General features: G+C 37.3%; 1 protein-coding gene across 1 annotated transcript in view; it reads left to right on the top strand.

Annotated features, from left to right (window-relative positions):
- The first annotated feature begins 8,498 nt into the window (after positions 1 to 8,498).
- LOC150085372 (pancreas transcription factor 1 subunit alpha-like) overlaps positions 8,499 to 19,914 on the top strand; it is a 41,243-nt gene continuing 29,827 nt past the window's right edge. The window contains exon 1 of the mRNA XM_090374543.1: positions 8,499 to 8,928. Within this exon, the coding sequence (XP_090230669.1) occupies positions 8,499 to 8,928 (430 nt within the window). The remainder of the gene's footprint in view (positions 8,929 to 19,914) is intronic.

Consider the following 19,914-nt stretch of genomic DNA (forward strand, 5'->3'; position numbering starts at 1 on the left):
ACTTCTTATAGTATTCTTCCACGGTTTCGCGACTGGTTTGTGTTATGTTGCTTAGCCTATTGATTCCTTCCAGGAAGGTAATTTTCTCAGAGAATAGCTTTCTTAATATTTTCTCGAATTGTTCGAGAGTTTCAACTTCTGTGGACTGCGTAGTTTCTAAATATTTTCTCTGTGCTGCGCCTTCTAATTTAAACTCGGCCATAGTGACTACCTCTAATTCTGTTAGCCCTTCCTTTTCTTTTATCATTATCAGTTTACGCAGGAAATAGTCTACACTTTCCGATGGTTCGCCCCTAAAAACTTTTAAGAACTTACTTAATCTAAGGGATCCATTATTGTTACTCACTATGCTAGAACTTGTTTCCACTGATTCTTCCCTTCCATTATTTTCTGTTCTTTCCCTGTCCCTACTGCTATGTGCCCTTCTTGTAGCCATCTTTAATTTAATTGACAAATTAATTAACAGTAATATAATTGCCCTTTTTAAGTTTAATCTGTCCTAAATGCTTATCTCTTAGCCTAATAATGAATTCCTATACACTTAATTACTCCTAATGCTTCAATATTCCTTTCTTTATATTCACCTTTATCTACTCAATCCAAGTTCAATCTGTGATCAATTCACTAATACATAATTAAACGTGTTTCAAAGTTTAACACTTTAAATCTATAAATTTCTTATCTTAGCAAATTTATCTGATGATCAATCCAATAATACATAAATAATCAAACTCAATACTTAACTTTTTATCTCCACCATTATTTACCTTAATATTTTTCAACCAATAATCAATTTTATATTAAACAATAATTCTAAATCGATATGATATGTATTCTGGCTCGCCAGCTGAATTTTTTTTCTCAGTTTCAGCAACTGGGCTTAACTTATTTCCTTGCTATTCTGGTACACTGCCTTCCGTTTGGGAATTATATCCTGGCTTGCTTTCGCCAATTGTGGGGGGGGGTTTATTATTTATCCCCACTTTTAAACAATCCCCCTTTATAGTAACTCCCCACTTGCGCAATCTGACTATTTTACTTCACAGAAAATTTCCAAGTTCTAGGGGAAAATCTCCTTGATGAGTTTAATTCCCTTTGGATAGGCTTTTTCTCAGAATAACAAAGAGACACACAAATGTTGTATAATAAAAATACAGTTTATTGGACACTTTTACATAGATACATCAAACAAAAGAAATTTATTAAACTCATGACCAAATAGATTTAATTTCATCTTCTTATAACAGAATGTAAATGAGCAAAGTAATTTGCCTATTGAGCAAACTCAAGGAGGGCTAATTCCTTTACATAAATCATAAACAACTATCTCCTCTTTTAAACTAACAAAATGTTTCTACTTCCTTACTCCTGAGTTCAATTAACTTTCAAAAGAATCTATTAACATTCTCCTTTCATTACAAAACAATTCCTACTCCAAATTGATAAAGCTCCGATACTCTTAATTTCAGTATAAATCATTACTCTGGTTTCTAACAGATTATAGCCTACAACCTTCTCTAATCTAGGTAATCAATACTATCAAATTTCTACAATTAACTACTTGCACATTCGGGGGTTACTGACATCCGTCTATCCCCTTTCAAAATTCATACTTAGTCATTCACTTATTTAACCAAATATTAACAAGTATCAATCACTTCAAAAATTTTATATCTATTCCCTTCCAAAATTTATCTATATATATTGACTTGCCCTGGGTAATGTCCTTCAGTTCATAACATTCACTAACTTATTCATTATAATATAGTACTACTTATACATATGTGTTCAATCAAAAGTTCTGATAAATTGGTTATCAAGTGTCTATAATCGATGTGATGGTGAGAGTACTTAAACAAACTAATCACTTACTGACATAACTTGGCAGACTTCACGGTACATCCTTCTCTAAACGAGTAGGGGATCCTTTCTATCTGGGTCGCATCTCACAATCACTGGGGGCGTTCGACATAAGATGCTGGATTCCTTCCTGGGTACCTTTGTATTTCTTTATGGACGCATTAATTTCATCTGATCAGAATGGCTGTACTCTTTTTGTCCGGCTTCGGATTTCATCAGCTCCAGCGTACTTGCTCTCAGAATATCAGGCAATCTCGTTCCTTCATAATGGAGTTGACTCCTTCTCATCTGCTTTAAGGATCTTGAAAAATTTTCCCTCTTTTCTATGGCACGTGTTCGTCTCTCACTTCGAAACTCAGTCTACTTTGACTGACTGTCTGACCGACTTCGGCGCTCCAACTTCATCTTCCCACTTACTCGACTGCTTCTCTCACTACTTATTAGATCACTGACTTAACTGTTCACTTAAAGCTTATCTACCCCTCATACTCACTACACATTAGAACTTAGCCACTTTTCTCCACCGGCTACTCTATCTAAAAAAACTCATTCCTTTCTTTTCTTCTCCAACTCTCATCTTACTGCCCAACTCACTGACACTGACCCACTCTCATCTTCCTGCCCAACTCACTGACACTGACCCACTCTCCTCTTACTGTCCAACTCACTGACACTCACCCACTCTCATCTTGCTGCCCAACTCACTGACACTGACCCACTCTCCTCTTACTGTCCAACTCACTGACACTCACCCACTCTCATCTTGCTGCCCAACTCACTGACACTGACCCACTCTCTTCTTCCTGCCCTCCGCACTTCTTCTCCCACTCACCCGACCAAAAACAATCTCTTACTCCTGAATTTTCCACGCCTCCCCACAGTGGGTTTCTTCCAATCACCTCTTTCCTATATTCATTTTTATCCTTTCATTTGTTGGCAGGTCAGCCAGCCTAGTGGCACGTGATTCACAATACCCCTCTCCTTTTTTATTTCCTACCTGTTAACATCCGTTGAGCTCTTTCATGTAGGCCGAATGCATCAAAACACCTCCTCCTGTGTCATCACAGCTTGTCTCTATAGCACTTCAGAAAAACCACAAATTGTGACACTAGCTACTATAGCATCTATTTTTAGAAACTAGTGTGCGTTTTGCCGTATGCGTTTCCGGTGCGTGACCCCTCATAAAACTTAAGTTGTTTTTGCAGCGCCGGACCCCCTGCTGGGTTTGTCATAGTATTCTCCGTCAGTTTTCTGTTTTGACGGATGCAAAGCTAATTTTCCTGTTTTTCGTTCTTCCTACCTTTTAAGTTTTACAATCCTTACTGGATAATTCTTGTTTATTGAAACTGACGCTATTAACATTTCTCCCAACGGCAATAATCCAAAAAGGAAAACTAACTTCAGAAGTCAAAAAAAATATTTTATTTTTGTAAGATTTTCAGATCTTACAGTTGTTAAATGCTAAATATTATTATATAAATTATTAAATTAGTCTTCTTCTTATATTTGTACCTGCCGGTACACATTACCAAATATTTCTGTCCTATACATTTTGTCTGTACATAGTTTCTCTGCATCTATATTTAAATTATTAAAATAATTCACAGTATTTGCTGGGAAAAATCTCCCCAGAGAGTCCAATTGAGTCAGTTGGCACTTGAGACTTGGTTCTTCTCTGTTTATTCTCGGTCGTGTCATCCGAGGGCGAGTGATCACGTTTCCCACTTTCGGCGCATCTGTTCTCTCCGTTAGTAGCTTTGCCAGAATTAAGATGTTTCTGGTTGTGATGATATACTTCCAGGGTGTGATGTCCAGATTGGCAGACAAGACCGCTTTTGAGATGGTAAACGGTTTCCAGGCGATCTTGTTTAGCCATCTCAGGAGCCAGTATTCTACTCCTAAGAAGGCCTTGATGTTGTTCTCGGGGGCCGATGACCAGATAGTCGATGCGTACAACGGAATCGGTGTAACGCATTTAAGGATGTATTGAATCATGAGATGAGGGCTTCGGAGACCGGTGAGTTCTTGTCTAGTGCTCCAGAGTGCTGCGTATGTCTTTTTCCTAATGTATTCGAAGTGAGGTATGAAGTTTAATCCTTCATCCCACTTAAGGCCAAGGTCAACAGTGCGGGAGATTTTTGGACTCTGGTATTGTTCACGAAGATCGTAATTTCATTTTTCTTCTTTTTATTGGTGAAGGCCATTTGGGCAGTTTTCTTTTCATTAACTTTCAGGCCAATGTAGTGCAGATATTCTTCTAGTTTCCTGATTGCCTTGTTTGCTTCCTCTGATAGATGGGGTGCAGTTTCTTGTTCTTTAGAGATTACAAAAAATTTCAAATCGTCAGCATATGTAATAAATTGCTCACAGTTTTGAGCTAAAAATGGGGCTAGTGCTATTGCGAAGAAGGTGGCGGACAATACGCCCCCTTGAGGTACTCCCCTAGAGATATAGTAAGTTGCTGTTTGTTTCCCGTTTATTGCGATAATTTGTCTTTCTTGAAGGGTGTTAGTGAGAATGCTTAAGGTGCTTCCTGAAATGAGGAAATACTCCTTGAGGATTACTGTTATAGCTGGAATTGAGACGTTGTCGAAGGCTGCTGCTACATCCAGGAAAACGATGTCCAACTGTTGTTTATTGTTTAAAGCTAGCTGTATTCGGAGTAGAGTCTCCATTAAATTTGTAATAGTCGACCTTCGAGGAAGCACAGAATGTAAGTATTCTGGCCTGTCCCCAAAGCAGTGCTGATTGACGGTGTTGAGGATTGCTTTCTCAAAAACTTTTGCAGAGAGCATCCGATTGCGATGGGCCTGAAATCTTTACTGGTTTTAGGATTGTTTATTTTTGGAACTGGTTTTACGTAATATCTCTTCCATGTTTTCGGGATAACCCCCTCAGTTAGTATTCTTTGGAAAAGGTGGTGGAGCGGGTCGATTATGTAAGCACTACATATTTTTATCATGAATAGCGGGAACTGGTCCAGCCCGATCGTTGCTTTATTGGGGAGCGAGTTAATAGCTTCCTTTAAGTTTTCCCTGCTGATATTAATTTCACGTAATATGTTTCTATCTCTAGTTCGGTTAGTGCCAGTGGGATCCATCAGGTTTTCAATCATTTTCTGCATCTCGCGGATGTTTTCCTCACAATTTTTCTGCTTTTCATTCAAAGGTTTTCCGAATGTGACTTCTGTCCACTCTCTAAACAGCTGGTCCGTCATTTCTTTTTTGTTGTTTTTCTCGCTAACTATTCTCTTTCCTTTTTTTAATTTTTCCTTAATAACCTCAATGTATGCTTGTCTTTTCAGTCGAATCTAGTCGCCCTTCTTTACACCTCCAGAAGATCTACATCTTTCTTTAGATGCGCTCTCCGGATCTGGATACAATATTCCAAGTGTAGTCGCACCATCGTCTTACAGAGATGGATAATGACTTCCTAGTCTTTCCTAGCAAAACTTCATTAAATCATAGAGATATAACACAATGTACCCTTCTTGTCGCCTGCTTAAACTTCATGTCGTATCATAATTCCCAAGTCTTTATCATCATGTACATCCTTTAATTCCCCTCCCGTAACATACAAACTACTCCTGGGTTTCTGTTTCTTTAGCTGCCATTTTTCAGACCACACTTGCAGTAGATCCAACTCTTTTTGAATCCATATAGCCTGATTCTGATTGTTAATCGCCCTCCAAAACTTTAAGTAGTCAGAAAATTTTGACAGCTTCCCTTGTATTCTCTCATCAGTATCATTTAGGAAGATAAGAAATAAGAGAAGTGCGAGCACTGATCCCTGAGGGACCACACCTGCTATTCCAGTCCATTCTGAACAACTACTCTATGTCTCCTATCCTATAACCAACTTTTAATCCACCGAGAGATCTTCCCTGAGCGGACTCAGAGATGACTTAGTTGTTATTCCGATCTGCTCTAATTCATAGAATAACTTCACATGTAGAACCATATCAAAAGCCTCACTAAAATACATATATATATATATATATATATAATGTCAGTTGTTTCTCGCCAAACTTCTTTATAACCTCGTTATAGTAATTTACCAAATTAGTAAGACAAGTCCTTCACGAAACCATAATGAGACATTTAAGAAAATACCATTCTTGTCGAGATGGTCCTGTATTGTATCTTTAACCATAGATTCCATAATTTTACTAACTACAGAAATCAAATTAACTGGTCTATAATTGGCCAATCACCTCTTTGGCTTATGAATTGTTGAGTGAAACAAAAACCAGGGGACACAACTATAAAATCGTGGGAAGAACTACACCTTCCTTCCAGGAATACAGCTGATCACGAGATCATATGGTTTACTTTCGGAAACGTTTTGCAGAACGTTGGAATAAGCCTGCAAGGGTGGACAACGCAGAGAGAGTTTGGAAAAATTCACGGAAGAATTGGTATTCATTTTCTAAATAATACGAGATATGCAGAATAAGTTTGCCTCCTTGTATCATTATGCCATTTTAATATTAATACTAATAGTAACCTTGGGCCAAACTGACTATTACATTGCTTGCTGAAAAGAAGAGTGAAAATAAATTGCTGAAAACAAAACACTAAAGTTTTTAATCCTGTCTTTGTATGAGACGTTTTTTTCGCGGGCGTTATCCATCCAAAAATAAACAAGAACTCGGTAAAGGATTTTGTAACGTAATGCTCATTTATTAAAATTATTTATCGTGGTGTACAAAGTGTATAAATAGTTTATTTTTGGAAAAACGCTACAGGGTAGGATAAAACTTTTTTGGCTTGCTTGACCTTATCCCACTATGGGTTGACAAAAATTAGATGATCCTTAGAGCAACGTTACTGAATGCAATTTGTAGAAATAGCAGTTTCATACTGCAATATACCAAAGTGTTAGTTCTATAACGTTTTACTTTCCCTAGCATCCCAATTGGGATGCTAGGGAAAAGTAAAAAGAGAAATACAGCATCCTTTACGGAAAAGATACAGGATCGATGACACTCTTCGCATAATTACATTTTCATTTGCTGATTACTTCGTTATATTTTTCAATTTTACCTCAATAATTGTAACAGAGTTTAAAGTTACTTAATTTTTCTCAAAGTATACAGCAAGAATTGCAATTAGGACGAGAATCCCAGTCAGTTTGGCACTAACGTTTCAAAATCCATAATTTATTACTTTCTGTACAGAAGAAGAAGAAGAAGAACGTAACTAAGTAGCAAGCCTGAAAGATAATAGAACTGATGAACGATAGCTTAGAATTTCTCTTCCCATCAATCGACAACTAGGAAAAGGTCAATGGTCAAAATGCTACACGCGTCCTGTCACCTGCGAATGCCGTAACAAAAACAAACACCATCAGACGCTCTAACCCATGCTTAAGGTGCGAAACCGAGATAGTGATAGGCGACAGGTGTTGAAATTGCTTGTGCACATCAAACATACCAAGAGAGAAGTTTTTCCCGAAGCAGGTGACACAACTTGAAGTCCTTCGTTCCTTATCTCTCCGGACAGGTAGGCGGCACATGCAGCTGCTATTTACCACGCGTATCTGCAAGCAAAGTGGCGAAAGATTACAAACGGCACATGCTTGGTCATATTAAAAAAATATGAAAATTGTTAAAGAAATATTCCGAGAGATAACTATACCTTCCTTCCAGGAGTACAGCAGATACATCATAAAAGCTTATTTCTTAGAGAATATTCAGGAGAGCTAGAGAGTGATACATACAGAAATTTCTATCTCCTTCAAAAAACATTCCGGCATACATACGTATATAAAACTCAGGATTTGTGACTTATTAAAGTTTCCGTTCATTTTGCTGTTGGAACCCCCTCCGCCCCCTACCAAACTTATATATTTTATTCTAGAAATGCTTGAACTCGTTTTTCTCGAATCTTTATACTACTTGTACGACGCTCTTACAATAATAAAATAATAACAATGAATCAAAAACTTTTTTATTCCCTTTCATTTCCCAGATTTGTTCATACCGATTACTTACTGAATGCTTAAAGTTGATTTCAGATAAAACAGAAGTAACATCGTTTCTATGTGATTGCTCAATTTTTCTGATATGTCTGTACAAAAATAAGTTGGCTTTTGAGTTTTTTCTTCTTATTATTAATTTATTTTTTTTGGATGGACAAGTGGGAGGAACAGAAATTTGTCGGCTGTTTATTTCGATGTACTTGTCCGTCTTTAAACATCTGCCCGTTTAGCTCCAGACTACCTAGTCGTTTTGTTCCCACCATCTTTCGTACGTCTCTCAGCGTAGCTGTACAGGCAGACGCCATCGATCGTTCCCCTCAAGCATCGACAGAAGCAAACCCAACCACAAATACCTTTTCGGTGCTTGTAAGCACTTCAGGAGGTGGGACGACGTATGCACGGCACGCGCCTCACACACGTAGTCCTATACTGTAATTGGCCGAGGTGAAGAGGCGGCGCGTGCCGCTCATTCGTTGCCGGAAAGTAATACAGCCGCATGCACGTGGCTTCGATGAACCACTCATACATGGGAGTGCACAGCTAGCCGTAGCGCGTGACCTTTCTTGTCACCGGCTGCAAGTGGCAACCGTTCCCTGGGGATTTCGACACATTGCGGCACGGTGTCCAATTCCGGCCGAGCACGACCGAACTACGACATGGAAAACATCGACCTCGCCAACGTCAACCGCCAGTTCCTGCAACAGCACCTTCACTTTGACTCCTCCGCTGGTGCGTACGGAGCAGCTCCGATCAGCTCGCCGTACAGCCGTCACCCAGACCAAGAGAACTTACGGCAAAAGAGGAGGAAAAAGAAATGTGTTCAGCAACAAATCCAGCAACGACAAGCGGCCAATTTACGTGAAAGACGAAGGATGCAGTCCATTAACGATGCTTTCGAAGGCCTTCGGGCACACATACCGACGTTACCCTATGAGAAGAGACTTTCCAAAGTGGACACCCTACGTCTGGCTATCGGATACATCGGCTTTCTGAGCGAGCTAGTGAATTCGGGAAGGCACCCCACAGACTCTCTACAGACTCAGGTGTCGGACCAGCCCAAGAAGGTCATCATCCAGTGTCATCGAGGTAGGTTTGTGAGAGCCACACGTTTGCCACTTATTTACAGTTCTAGGAATTCACACTGTCGTTCTGGTGAAAGATAAATATCTACTCACGAGAGGCAAGCCAGTGGTCAGAATATTACTCGAACCTCACGTGTAAAAGGTAAACACTTTAATTCTTTATTTGCTTGCAGGTAAATTTCTTCTTCAGTAGTAGGTGTGAAACTGTAAGAATTCTCATGTGTTTGCTGTTAAGTTGCCGAGAGTGGTGAAAATGTTAACACGATAGTTTATCTTTCACTGGAATAAGACATAATGAAATACTTCTCATTCCTTACTAATAGTTTTCTTTTCGTTTAACAACACCAAAGGACATACAAATACATATAATTTCATGAATGCATGAGTTAATGTTTGAGTTACTTTTAAAGTTATTTTCCTTTGATTCCCCTTTCTGTAAGGTTAAGAGATTCTCACTGAAGAAATTGCTCTATCCATCTAGATAGAGCAATTTTGTTATATATAAGCAAAATACGTGCTCAGTATATTTGACATTGCAAATTTTTTGCTCTGGCAAAGATTCTGGTGGGAGACCATTCTGACTCTTCTAGTCTGGAAAAACGATGATTGGAGACTGCTTAAACGAAGAGTACTGTTATTTTTCAGTTAAGATATTTGCAAGCCTTTTCGAAATGTGCGCTAATTTGAGATCTGGAGCATTAACGAAAGGAAAGGCTTGACAGAGATCTTGTTTGATTTTGTTTCTACCAGCCGTCGAACAAACAAATTCTCTTGCAATGAGAAAGGAAATAAATGTACAAACAGATTATAAGATGTACTTTTAATCTTTAAAAATACTTTCGTACTAAGGCTGAAATATTTTCTTCCATAAGAGTTCCTGCGTGTATTTCACACACACACACACACACACATATATATATATATATATATGAAACTGTATATAACTGATACTGAAGTAATATTTCAGTCAGCCAAGCCGACCTGATTTGCTTTGGTTGACTGTTTTGTAGCATCGCTTACTTTGGTTATATCTGTACAAATCTGCGTTTACAAGCTGTTTTGCATTTTGTGCGAGCTAAATTAATTCAAGGGAAACTGGATTAGCCGATCAAGTTTGTGGTTACGCTAACTGAAATCAGCTAACTACAATTTTGATTGAAGAAGCCTTTATAAATTGCTCGAGCCTTTGAAAAAATTTAAATCAAGACCTCTCCAATTACATATACACATCCGTTTCTATTTGCTACACTGTTAATAGAAATCCCTATAACAGAAAACTTCTTTGACTCTATATGGCCATCCCTGGACATAAACAGAAAATTTATATTACATCGAAAACGGATGGTACTAACTTCAAATAAAGACTGATCATCCAAACTATGGCAAGTTTCGCTGTCCAATTTTAAGAACTTTGCACGCTGGTATAGATTTACTTATGATATTAAATTTTATTCCTGTGTTATGAATATGATGGAATGATGCTGCCTATTTCTTTTTGAGAGTTACAAGATAGACATCGGCAGTGCTATTTGTACTAAACATTAAAATTCAATCTAATTTTTTAAAAAAGAGGAGAAGAGTATGCACGTATAAGTGTGTCTTTTTTTTTTTTCTTTTTTTCCCTCATTTTGCAGTCCGTTTGCCAGCACTCAGGATTAAAATCTTCAGACCAATCACAGTTATACTGTTTTCATCTCTTATGCAACACACAATTTGCGTTGCAAAAGTCAAGCCAGAACTTATGCCCATCTGCAATAGGCTGAGCAGTTTAAAAAGCTGTTACATAGCGGCGTATCATCCTATGGAGCAGGTGGTGCAGCTACACCAGGCCCTGAACTTTGTAGGGGCACAAAAGGAAATAAGAAATATGACCTTGACAGCTAATAAAGAAACGTTTCACCACAGTCCATGCTCTCGACCACTGCTGTCATTAAAAGTTGTTTAAATAAATATTCTGCAGCAGCACACGCGTTTGAGTTGACAGTGACTCGAGTCACGTGACTGCTAAACACGGTTAACTGTTGTGTTCTAGTCAAGATGATTAGTTCTAAACTCCTCTGAACGATCTGGTCGTGCCGGAGTATGAACAGAACATTTTAAATAAATTAAAAAAAAAACAAAAACATTGTTTACGAGGATGTAAATTCGCACACGTGAGATCGAACCAGTACACTACCACAGGAAGTGCACGGTCCATTGATAGCCGTTTTCGCTGGTAAATCAGCTGCAATAAAACAGTTACAATGAAGTCGTAAAGTCTTGTGACTTCGGCCGCTTAGAGTATAAACGCAACTTTATTTATTTATTTGCTCCGAGACGGCGAAGTAGGATCAGAGGAGTACAAATAGAAATTAGACTATAAGAATATTACCGTATTTTTCTGTATCACATGCATTTGAACATACAGCGTTTATAACTCTATACTGATGCTCAACTTCGGCCTTTTCAATTAACAATAAGTCAATAACAATAAATAAAGATCCATTGTACTTTTTTGTCCCCCCCCCCCGAAACAAGTTACTTAAACTTATAGGATGACTTTATGATTGGGAAACTAGGAAAAAACTTGTTGACATTGGATTTGAATTTTCGCAGGTTTTAATTTTCAGCAAACACATAAAGGGAAACGTTATTCCAGAGAGAACTTATTCCAGACGAAATATATGAAAATGAAGAAAAGTTACGTCGGTGTGTTTGTAGCTAAATCATGAATGGATGTACTCAAACTATTGATTCGAACCACCCTGAAGACGCAAGTGTTTTCTGTGGTTTGGAAGAAAGAAGTGGAATTACAGATGGCAATTTAAAAAAAAAAAACACATACAGTGACTATGGAAATATCTGTAGACAACAGATATTTCCATTCAGAACATCTGCGTGACTGGAACGCTGTTTCACCTAATTAGACTCTGTTACGAAGATACTCTCGAAAATTTTTTTGTAAGATATCCTCTGGGAAACTTCATATATGCGAGAACTATATGGAATTGTAGAGTACTTTTCAGATTCGCACAGAACTCATAATAAAAATAACGCCAAAAGCAAAATAGAACAGCCTAGTTTTGTTTGTTTGTTTAACATGGAAAAAGCATCCAAAATGTTGGAAACTCCGATTTATGACTAAAAATTTCTTTTCTTATTAAGAAATCTGAGTGTTGTTAAAGATGGGCATAAGTGAAGCAGCACTAGACTGTATGCTATTAAGCTATTAGTCTTACGCCCACCATTCCACACTGATGTATAATAGTGAGAGCTAATATAAATAAACATAATGGGTAATAACACATAGATTTATTCTGCTTTACTGCTTTAGTGATAATTGATTTAGAAGAGATATTCTTGAAGCGGTATAAAAATTAATTGGAAATAGACGTTTAAATATAAAATGAATGCATTAAATTGAATTCAGCCCATTTCTCTGTTTCAAAATAGTGAGTTCTATGGAAAGTGGTGGTTTATTTTAGCAAATATGATACTTCTCGAGATCTGTCTTTTCAAGTTTTTAATTTTATTTTTCTTTATTCAGGAAAAGTACTATGCATTTTCTTAAAGTTATCATTTTTTAAAACTAAAAAAATAGTGATTCGAGCAGAATTGACATAGCTATTTAACAGCCGCCGTAGCCGAGGGGTCAAGCACAAGGATACACAAATACACGCGCTTGAGTGACCGTGGTTCAACCGCGCATGATCTTGTATTCCATCCTGTGAACTCCTTTGATCTTATGTGGTCTTCCCAGAAAAAACAGAAAATTTTCTTTAATTATAATTATTTATGTAATATCATCAACAGCCAGCAGGGCTGTCAATAGCTGAAAATTATTTTTATGAAGAATATGGAAAAAAATTTACGGAAAGCCAGAATTTTTTTGTATATCCAAGTGACTTAAAAGGACATGAGCAACGCAATTCATAGAGTTTAACTAAAGAAAATAATAAAAAGTAATAATATGATATACAAGCCGTATTGATACTTGGTCGTGTACACGACCAGGAGCTAAGTAATACTCACTACTAGCGTTGAGCTGGAAAGAAAATATTCATTATTTTTTTAAGATCTGCGAGTCTGTGTATTGAAGGTCTTAGTGAGCGTCCAAGAGGCTGCTGATAAGATACCGAGGAAGATGTTGAGGAGATACACGGGAGGGTACAAAGAATAATACATAAAATATCGACCCCATCCAACCCAGCGCGCTACCTAAAATAGATGTGAGATGCTACTGCAAGACACCTAGAAGTAGTAAAAAAAATTGTCCGTATGGGCGGGCGCGTGGGGAGGGAAATGGAATGAAGTCATGCGCATTGCGCACTCAAATATCGGCGTGTCCACGATTAAACGAATATATATCATAAATTTTTAATATGGAGGTTTAACAGTTAAAGTAACTTACATTATCAATTATATATAGTACAATTCAGGCAAGAGTTTTTGCTCTCGGAAACTAACTTCCAGAAAACCAACCGAAGATTACAAGCAATTATAGGCATATATGCTGAACGCCTCGTAGACTTAGTTGCTTTGGCGTTAAAGGCACACCTAGCACACTGATTAAAAGGGTCACCACTGGAAGAAAGGTTGAGAATCCCTGGATCTTCTAGTTTATCCTGAAAATACCTTTGATCCTATGTGGCCGTTCTGGAGTAGAAACAGAAACTGTATTTATTTATGAAGCCACGAGATTTTACGTAGATATAGATTAAATGTTCTAATATAAGATTATTCGAGATTATTCCGATCCCTTTCTACCGAAAAACAAAAAGGAGGCATTGAGTGAGGCTGATTTGAATGGAGAAAATTTACCAAGATTGTAAAAGACAAAAGACAATTTTTATTCTTGAACCTTTCAAATTTAAATTTTAAAGTATAGGCAAAAAACAGACGTTGTGATTTTGATGTAAGTAAACTGTTATGCTTTATACTCGTCTCTAACAGCTTTAATACGTTTGTTGGAAAACCAGAGTTAAGATGAAAGACGAGAATTAAAGGTGGAATTTAAAATAAAGGACGTCATTATTGTGAGATCAGTCTCATAGGAATGAAGCCACTGAAAGCAAGCCTTACAATGGGGAAATTTAAAATAGCCAATCAAGGAAAGGTAAATAGAAATCTCACATGTCTGTTAGTTTGGGTTTGGGTTTTATTGGCGCATCAGCAACTGAGGCTATAATGCGCCAAATACCGGTCATATGTAAAAAGTTAAAACATTCAGTGACCTAAATAGTTAGGCCACCATGTCCAGATATATAGTGTCTGTTAGTAATATGTACTGAAATATGTTTTAATGCTTCCGTATAAAAAGTTCTTATAACAGTCAACATCGCAGCGTTAGTTTCATTAAGTAAAATTTCTTATGACATAAAGGGAGAGAGAGAGAGAGAGAGAGAGAGAGAGAGAGAGAGAGAGAGAGAGAGAGAGATGAAAAAGAAGGCACAAAAAAAACTTAAAAAAAGAAAAAAAGAAATGATAAGATAAAATACAATGTTAATGAAACAAAAATGAAAGATAAAAATTACAATTTTTAACCAAGGATCCATGTCTCGAGCATTTTACAATATGTCTGATATGCATGGCTGCTTTCTTATTCGTGTTATAGTTATCACAAAATTTGTGCAATATAAGATTAAAAAGGTATGCAATATCACTGCTCCGAGCGTTCTTTATTTTCGAATAACAATGGTCAGCAAATAAAAAAAACGCTATTTTCTATAATGTTTCAATGCTGATTCAAAAATAACATACTGTACTTTGTTTCATCTGGTAAGGATATTTTCTTTAATCGAAAATGAATTCTTCTACACAGAAGTTTGTTGACAGACTCAACGGGTTAACCAACGCTCGCCCTTCCCTCTTAAAAAAATACTGTCAGATGCCAACAGCACATTGCAGCCTTTCTGGATAACCCTCCTTCCCTCCCAGTACGACTCAAAGAAGGAATCATAAGGGCCATATTTTTATCACCAAAGGTAAAAGTAAAGTGCAGCCATTATCAACCCACTGCAGGTTGGAAGCCATTGTTGAGGATGGAAACCTCAACAATGGTTGAGGGAAACGGACCATAATCTGCCACGCTGGTCCAGTGCGGGTTGGCAGATCGACCGTATTCAGCAGTCAGGGGCTTGAACCCCGGTCTACTCAAAGAGCGTGTGTTACTGCACTCCCGCTCCTGACCACTCGGCTACGGAGGCCCTTTCACCAAAGGTAGCATACTTAATCCAGCCTATGAAAAAAGCGGCCCTACAATGTTTAAAGAGACGACACAGGCGAAAGTTTTTGAGTTCAATTTTGGAAAAAATAAAATAAGAGAGAAGAAGACAGGAATATAAATCTTATAGAATCATTAAAAGTCATCATTAACAAAGACGTGTTTATAATATAGCACTAGTACGGAGAGAAATTCCAAGTTCAACATTTACTAAATCTTGGAGAAAACTTTGGCTAGAGGCTAACAAAAGTCGTTAGCCTCTGGTCAAACAACTATCGCTTTCCATACTACGTGATGGTAAGATAAAATGAATCAGTTAAAATAGATAAAATAAACAAATAAAATATAATAAATAAAATATCAGTTTCATACTACGTGATGGAAACCGATAGATCTATATATGAACAAGAAGAGATTGAATTAAACCCAAGGCCAAAAATTTCTCATGCAGACCGAAAAACATCCTGTAAAGTTACAGCTTTACATTACAGTAAACCCCCGCTATTCGCGGTATCTGTATTCGCGGTTTCGCAGTTTCGCGTATTCGCGGTCGCTGATTTAATATAAAATGAAACCTAAAAAAATGTGAATTTTAAAACGCCGTGAACATTTTCCGCCATAAAAAAACATGGGCGTGGCTAAAATTATCTTTCCCGGTCAAAACAGCGCTCAGTGGGTGGGGGGGAGAGGGGTGAAAAAATCGCGAGCGTGGATGTTTCTCGCTAATCCTTGTTCAGTATGTGTTATGCGCTTGTCATGGAAGGTTTCGTCGTTTGCTTTTAATTTATATGCTTATAAATTGAATGAATTTATCAATTTATAAATTGATATGCTTACAAAAGTAATATCTACCGTTTTGCAGTGTAAAATAGACTTTTTTTTTTTCGAGTGTGTTAACGGAAGAAAGTGACTTTATTGTGGACAAGTTCTTTCTAACACGTACAAAAATATGGCTACGAATAACAAGGGAAATGTGAAAAGATCAAAGAAGGTGATGACATTAGCGAATAAAATTGAGTTATTAGACAAAATTTCTAATGGTGAAAGTGTCTCCTCAGTGGCAAAACATTATAAAATCAATGTGTCAACGGTGTGATCAATCAAAAAATCGGAAGAAAAAATCCGCGTAGTGTCCGTGAAAACGCGCTAATTGCTTCAAAAATTTGCTCTGTAACTCGTGAAGTTAAATTAGAAAAAATGGAAAAGACTTTAAATCTGTGGATAGAAGACTGAACTCAAAATAAAATTCCGTTAAGTTCACTCATCATTCATGAAAAAGCAAAACTCCTTTATCAACACTTTAGCGAAACTGGTGATAGCACTGGCGGGATAAGTTTTTTAGCTAGCAAAAACGCTGGTTTGAAAGATTTGTTTGAAATTTCTAATAAATATTACATTTAATATTAAATTGTTTCTTATTTTCATTTCGATGCCATATGCTTGCATTTCACTATGTACTGTCTATGTACATAGTCATATTATGAAGGTACATATAATACATACATAGACAAAATTTTAGACTAGTTTTTCTTATATATTTCATACTTTGGAACGGAACCCCTTTATTACTATGGGAGCCATAACTCAGTATTCGCGTTTTCGGTATTCGCGGCATTTCTCAGGAACGTAACCCCCGCGGGGGTTTACTGTATATTGAACAACCTGATTCAACAATCTACAATGTGATGCTTATTTAAAAAAAAAAAAAAAAAAATGGAGGAATTATGCTACAAAACGTCACACTTCATCAAAACAGATGAAAATTACTTATTTTATGTAAATGAATGCACATGTATTGGTTTTAAGTGAAAATAAAATTAATCAGCTTTTTCGATTACCTGACCAACAACAGGTACCCATCACGTCGGATAAGAGGGCTTCTACCTGTACCTGGTTATTTATTATATTACGGTTTCGGGATTTCTAACTTTTCCAACCATCACCAAAAGTTTATTTTAACTGATTGCAATTGCTAAATAAAGGAGGAACAGAGCAAAGATATTCTGGTAGGCAGTTAGTGTTAAAACTTTTTTTTTTTCTTAATTTTAAGAGTTACATGCAATTAAATACAAGTTTTTAGCATTTTTTTTTTTTTTTTTTATCGCTTTGCCTGGGAATCACGTCTCATCCATGCAATATTTCACATATGTTCTAATTTTTTTTTTTTGTTGTAGGGTTTTAGGCGCAACAGCGACTTAGACTATATTGCGCCTGTTTGCTATAATCATAGTTTCCTCTTTGCTATAACCCGAGTTTCCAGGAAAAATAACCATGTACCCTCGCCTGATGCTGAATAACTCAACCCCGTTGTGAAAAAGACATAAAAATTCCTCGCGTCACCTGGCTGTCACTCATCGACCACTGCACAAAGGGCCACCGAGCATTGCCATTGCGTCGATTACCCCTGACCGGACCATCGCCAACAATGTCTAGAATGTTGCCACACACGTGCACCTGGGATACAGAATGGCATCAAGTGGTGATCAGCGATGAATCTCGCCTTTGCTTGGAGCCCGATGATCGCCACATACACATGTGGTAAACGCAATGATCCTAGCGCCACTGTTGAACTTATTCCGAACTTACTGCATACTCTGCTGGCGTTATGGAGAAGCTATCAGTTTTGATAGTCGGTCGTTATTCGTGTTCGAGCTCGCTGCTATGTCGCAAAGATTCTGGAACCCGTCGCTCTCCACTTTCTAACTGGGATGCTTGAGCCAATTTTCAGCAGGACAACGCCGAAACACATATCGCAGGGGATCCCTCTGAGTATCTTTGTATATTGGCCAACCAGGCCCACAGATTTCTCCTCCATCGAACACACACGTGTGGACCATGATTGGACACCATATAATGTGGCTTCTGTCCAATCTTTAAAAAAGCTGGTCCAATATTTTTTCTTTGTTACTTTTCTTGCTTACTATTCTCTTTCCTTTTCTTAATTTCTCTCTCATACCCTCATAGTATGCTTGTCTCTTCATTTGAATAAAAATCGTCCTTTCACATTTGTATTTAGTCCAATCAGTCGGGTACGCAGTCCATACCATTTTCTGAATATCTTTTGTTTCTTTTTAAAATTTACTTTGACTTGCGGAGAAAACCAAGAGTTCTTTCTATCAGAGATCTTTAATACTTTAGCTGCTTCTATAGAGGAAATATGCAATCTCCTCGATGGCTTCTTCTGTAGACGTCCTACGGACGTTCTGTAGACGTTTCAATAAATTTCAAATTATTACGCCGATATATGCCGATATTCTGGTCGGCAACCTGTCTTCGAAGAGTAACTTCAATTGTAAGCACACAGTGATCAGAGGAAAATCCCATGGAACTATCTTTAAATTAATATCTTGTGTGTTATAATAAATTAAATTCGGGCAATGCAGTCCGTTTGTTGCGGGTGTTGTTAACTGTTTCATTCCAAGTGCTTCTACTGTAATGTCCAGCTCTGCTTTTTCACCTTTATTCTTCGGCATGGGCATATTCAGATCACCTATGATCATTGTGTCTACATTTACATCTAAATTTAAGGGGAGTCAGGTAAAAAAACCCATTTCTGATTTCTCTCTTATGTTCTGGTGACATATTTATATCTTCCGGTTCTCACCTAAGAATGTGGCAATTAAGATTCAAAGTTTTCCGAATGAGAGCTTTGTTCTTTCAAATTCAAGAGGTCAGTTTTATATAGAATCATTACTCCTCTGCCTCTACTGATCTCCCTCCGTCTTGCAATACACTTATAGCATAAACTGTCTACCAGAGCATTCAACTACTTATTATTTTAGAGCCAGGTCTCTGAATTTAATAGAAGGCTCTTTAAGGTGTGAAGTTTATTAGATATGCTGCGAACGTTTTGTAAAAAAAAAAAAAAAAGACTTCAGTATTTTCTTTCGAGACGGATGCCACTAAACCAGAAAAACATCCGCGAGATGCCGCAAATAAATCAGAAACTGATGGAAACCGCATACGCTAACAAAACTAGAGCTGTAAACATAGTATAACATGAAATTAATATTACTAGGGATAACTTAAAATAAGCGATTAATTCTCTCCCCAGTAAGGCAATGATAGGATCGGGGTAGTTTCCATTATTCATTACAAAATATGTAGTGCATACATAATTGACCCACTCCATCACTTCATCCAACGAATACTAAAAGAGGGGGCTATTCCGAAAACATGGAAAAGACATTATGTGAAACCAGTTCCAAAAATAACTCTAAATCCAGTAAAGATTTCAGGCCTAATACTGGATGGTCTCTGCACAAAAAAATATTCGAAAAGGAAATCTTAAACATCATCAATCAGCACTGCTTTGGAGACAGACCAGAATGCTCACGTCCCATGGCTCCACGAAGGTCGACTGTTACAAATTTAATGAAAGCACTACTACGGATACAGCAAGAATTAAATAATAAACACGGTTAAATATAATTTTCTTGGATATAGCAGCAGCCTTTGACAACATTTCTATCCCAGCACTGACAGTAATTCTGAAGGAGTATTTTCTCATAACAGGAAGAACCTTAAGCGTTCTAACCAACACCCTCCAAGAAAGACAAGTTACTGCAATTAACGGAAATAAATCAGCAAATTGTCCTGTTCCCAGAGAAGTACGCCACCTTCTTGGCCATTGCAATTGCTCCATTTTTAGCTCAAAACTGTAAACAATTCATTGCATATGCAGATGATTTAAAAATTTTTGTTACCTCTAAACAGCAAGCAATTGCATTTAAACTTAGCAAGGAAGCAAACAATACAATAAGGAAACTTTAGAATACTTAGACTGAA

Source organism: Mastigoproctus giganteus, chromosome 5 (assembly GCF_048544385.1).
Source record: "Mastigoproctus giganteus isolate SK-2022 chromosome 5, ASM4854438v1, whole genome shotgun sequence".
In the NCBI taxonomy this organism is placed as follows: domain Eukaryota; kingdom Metazoa; phylum Arthropoda; class Arachnida; order Uropygi; family Thelyphonidae; genus Mastigoproctus; species Mastigoproctus giganteus.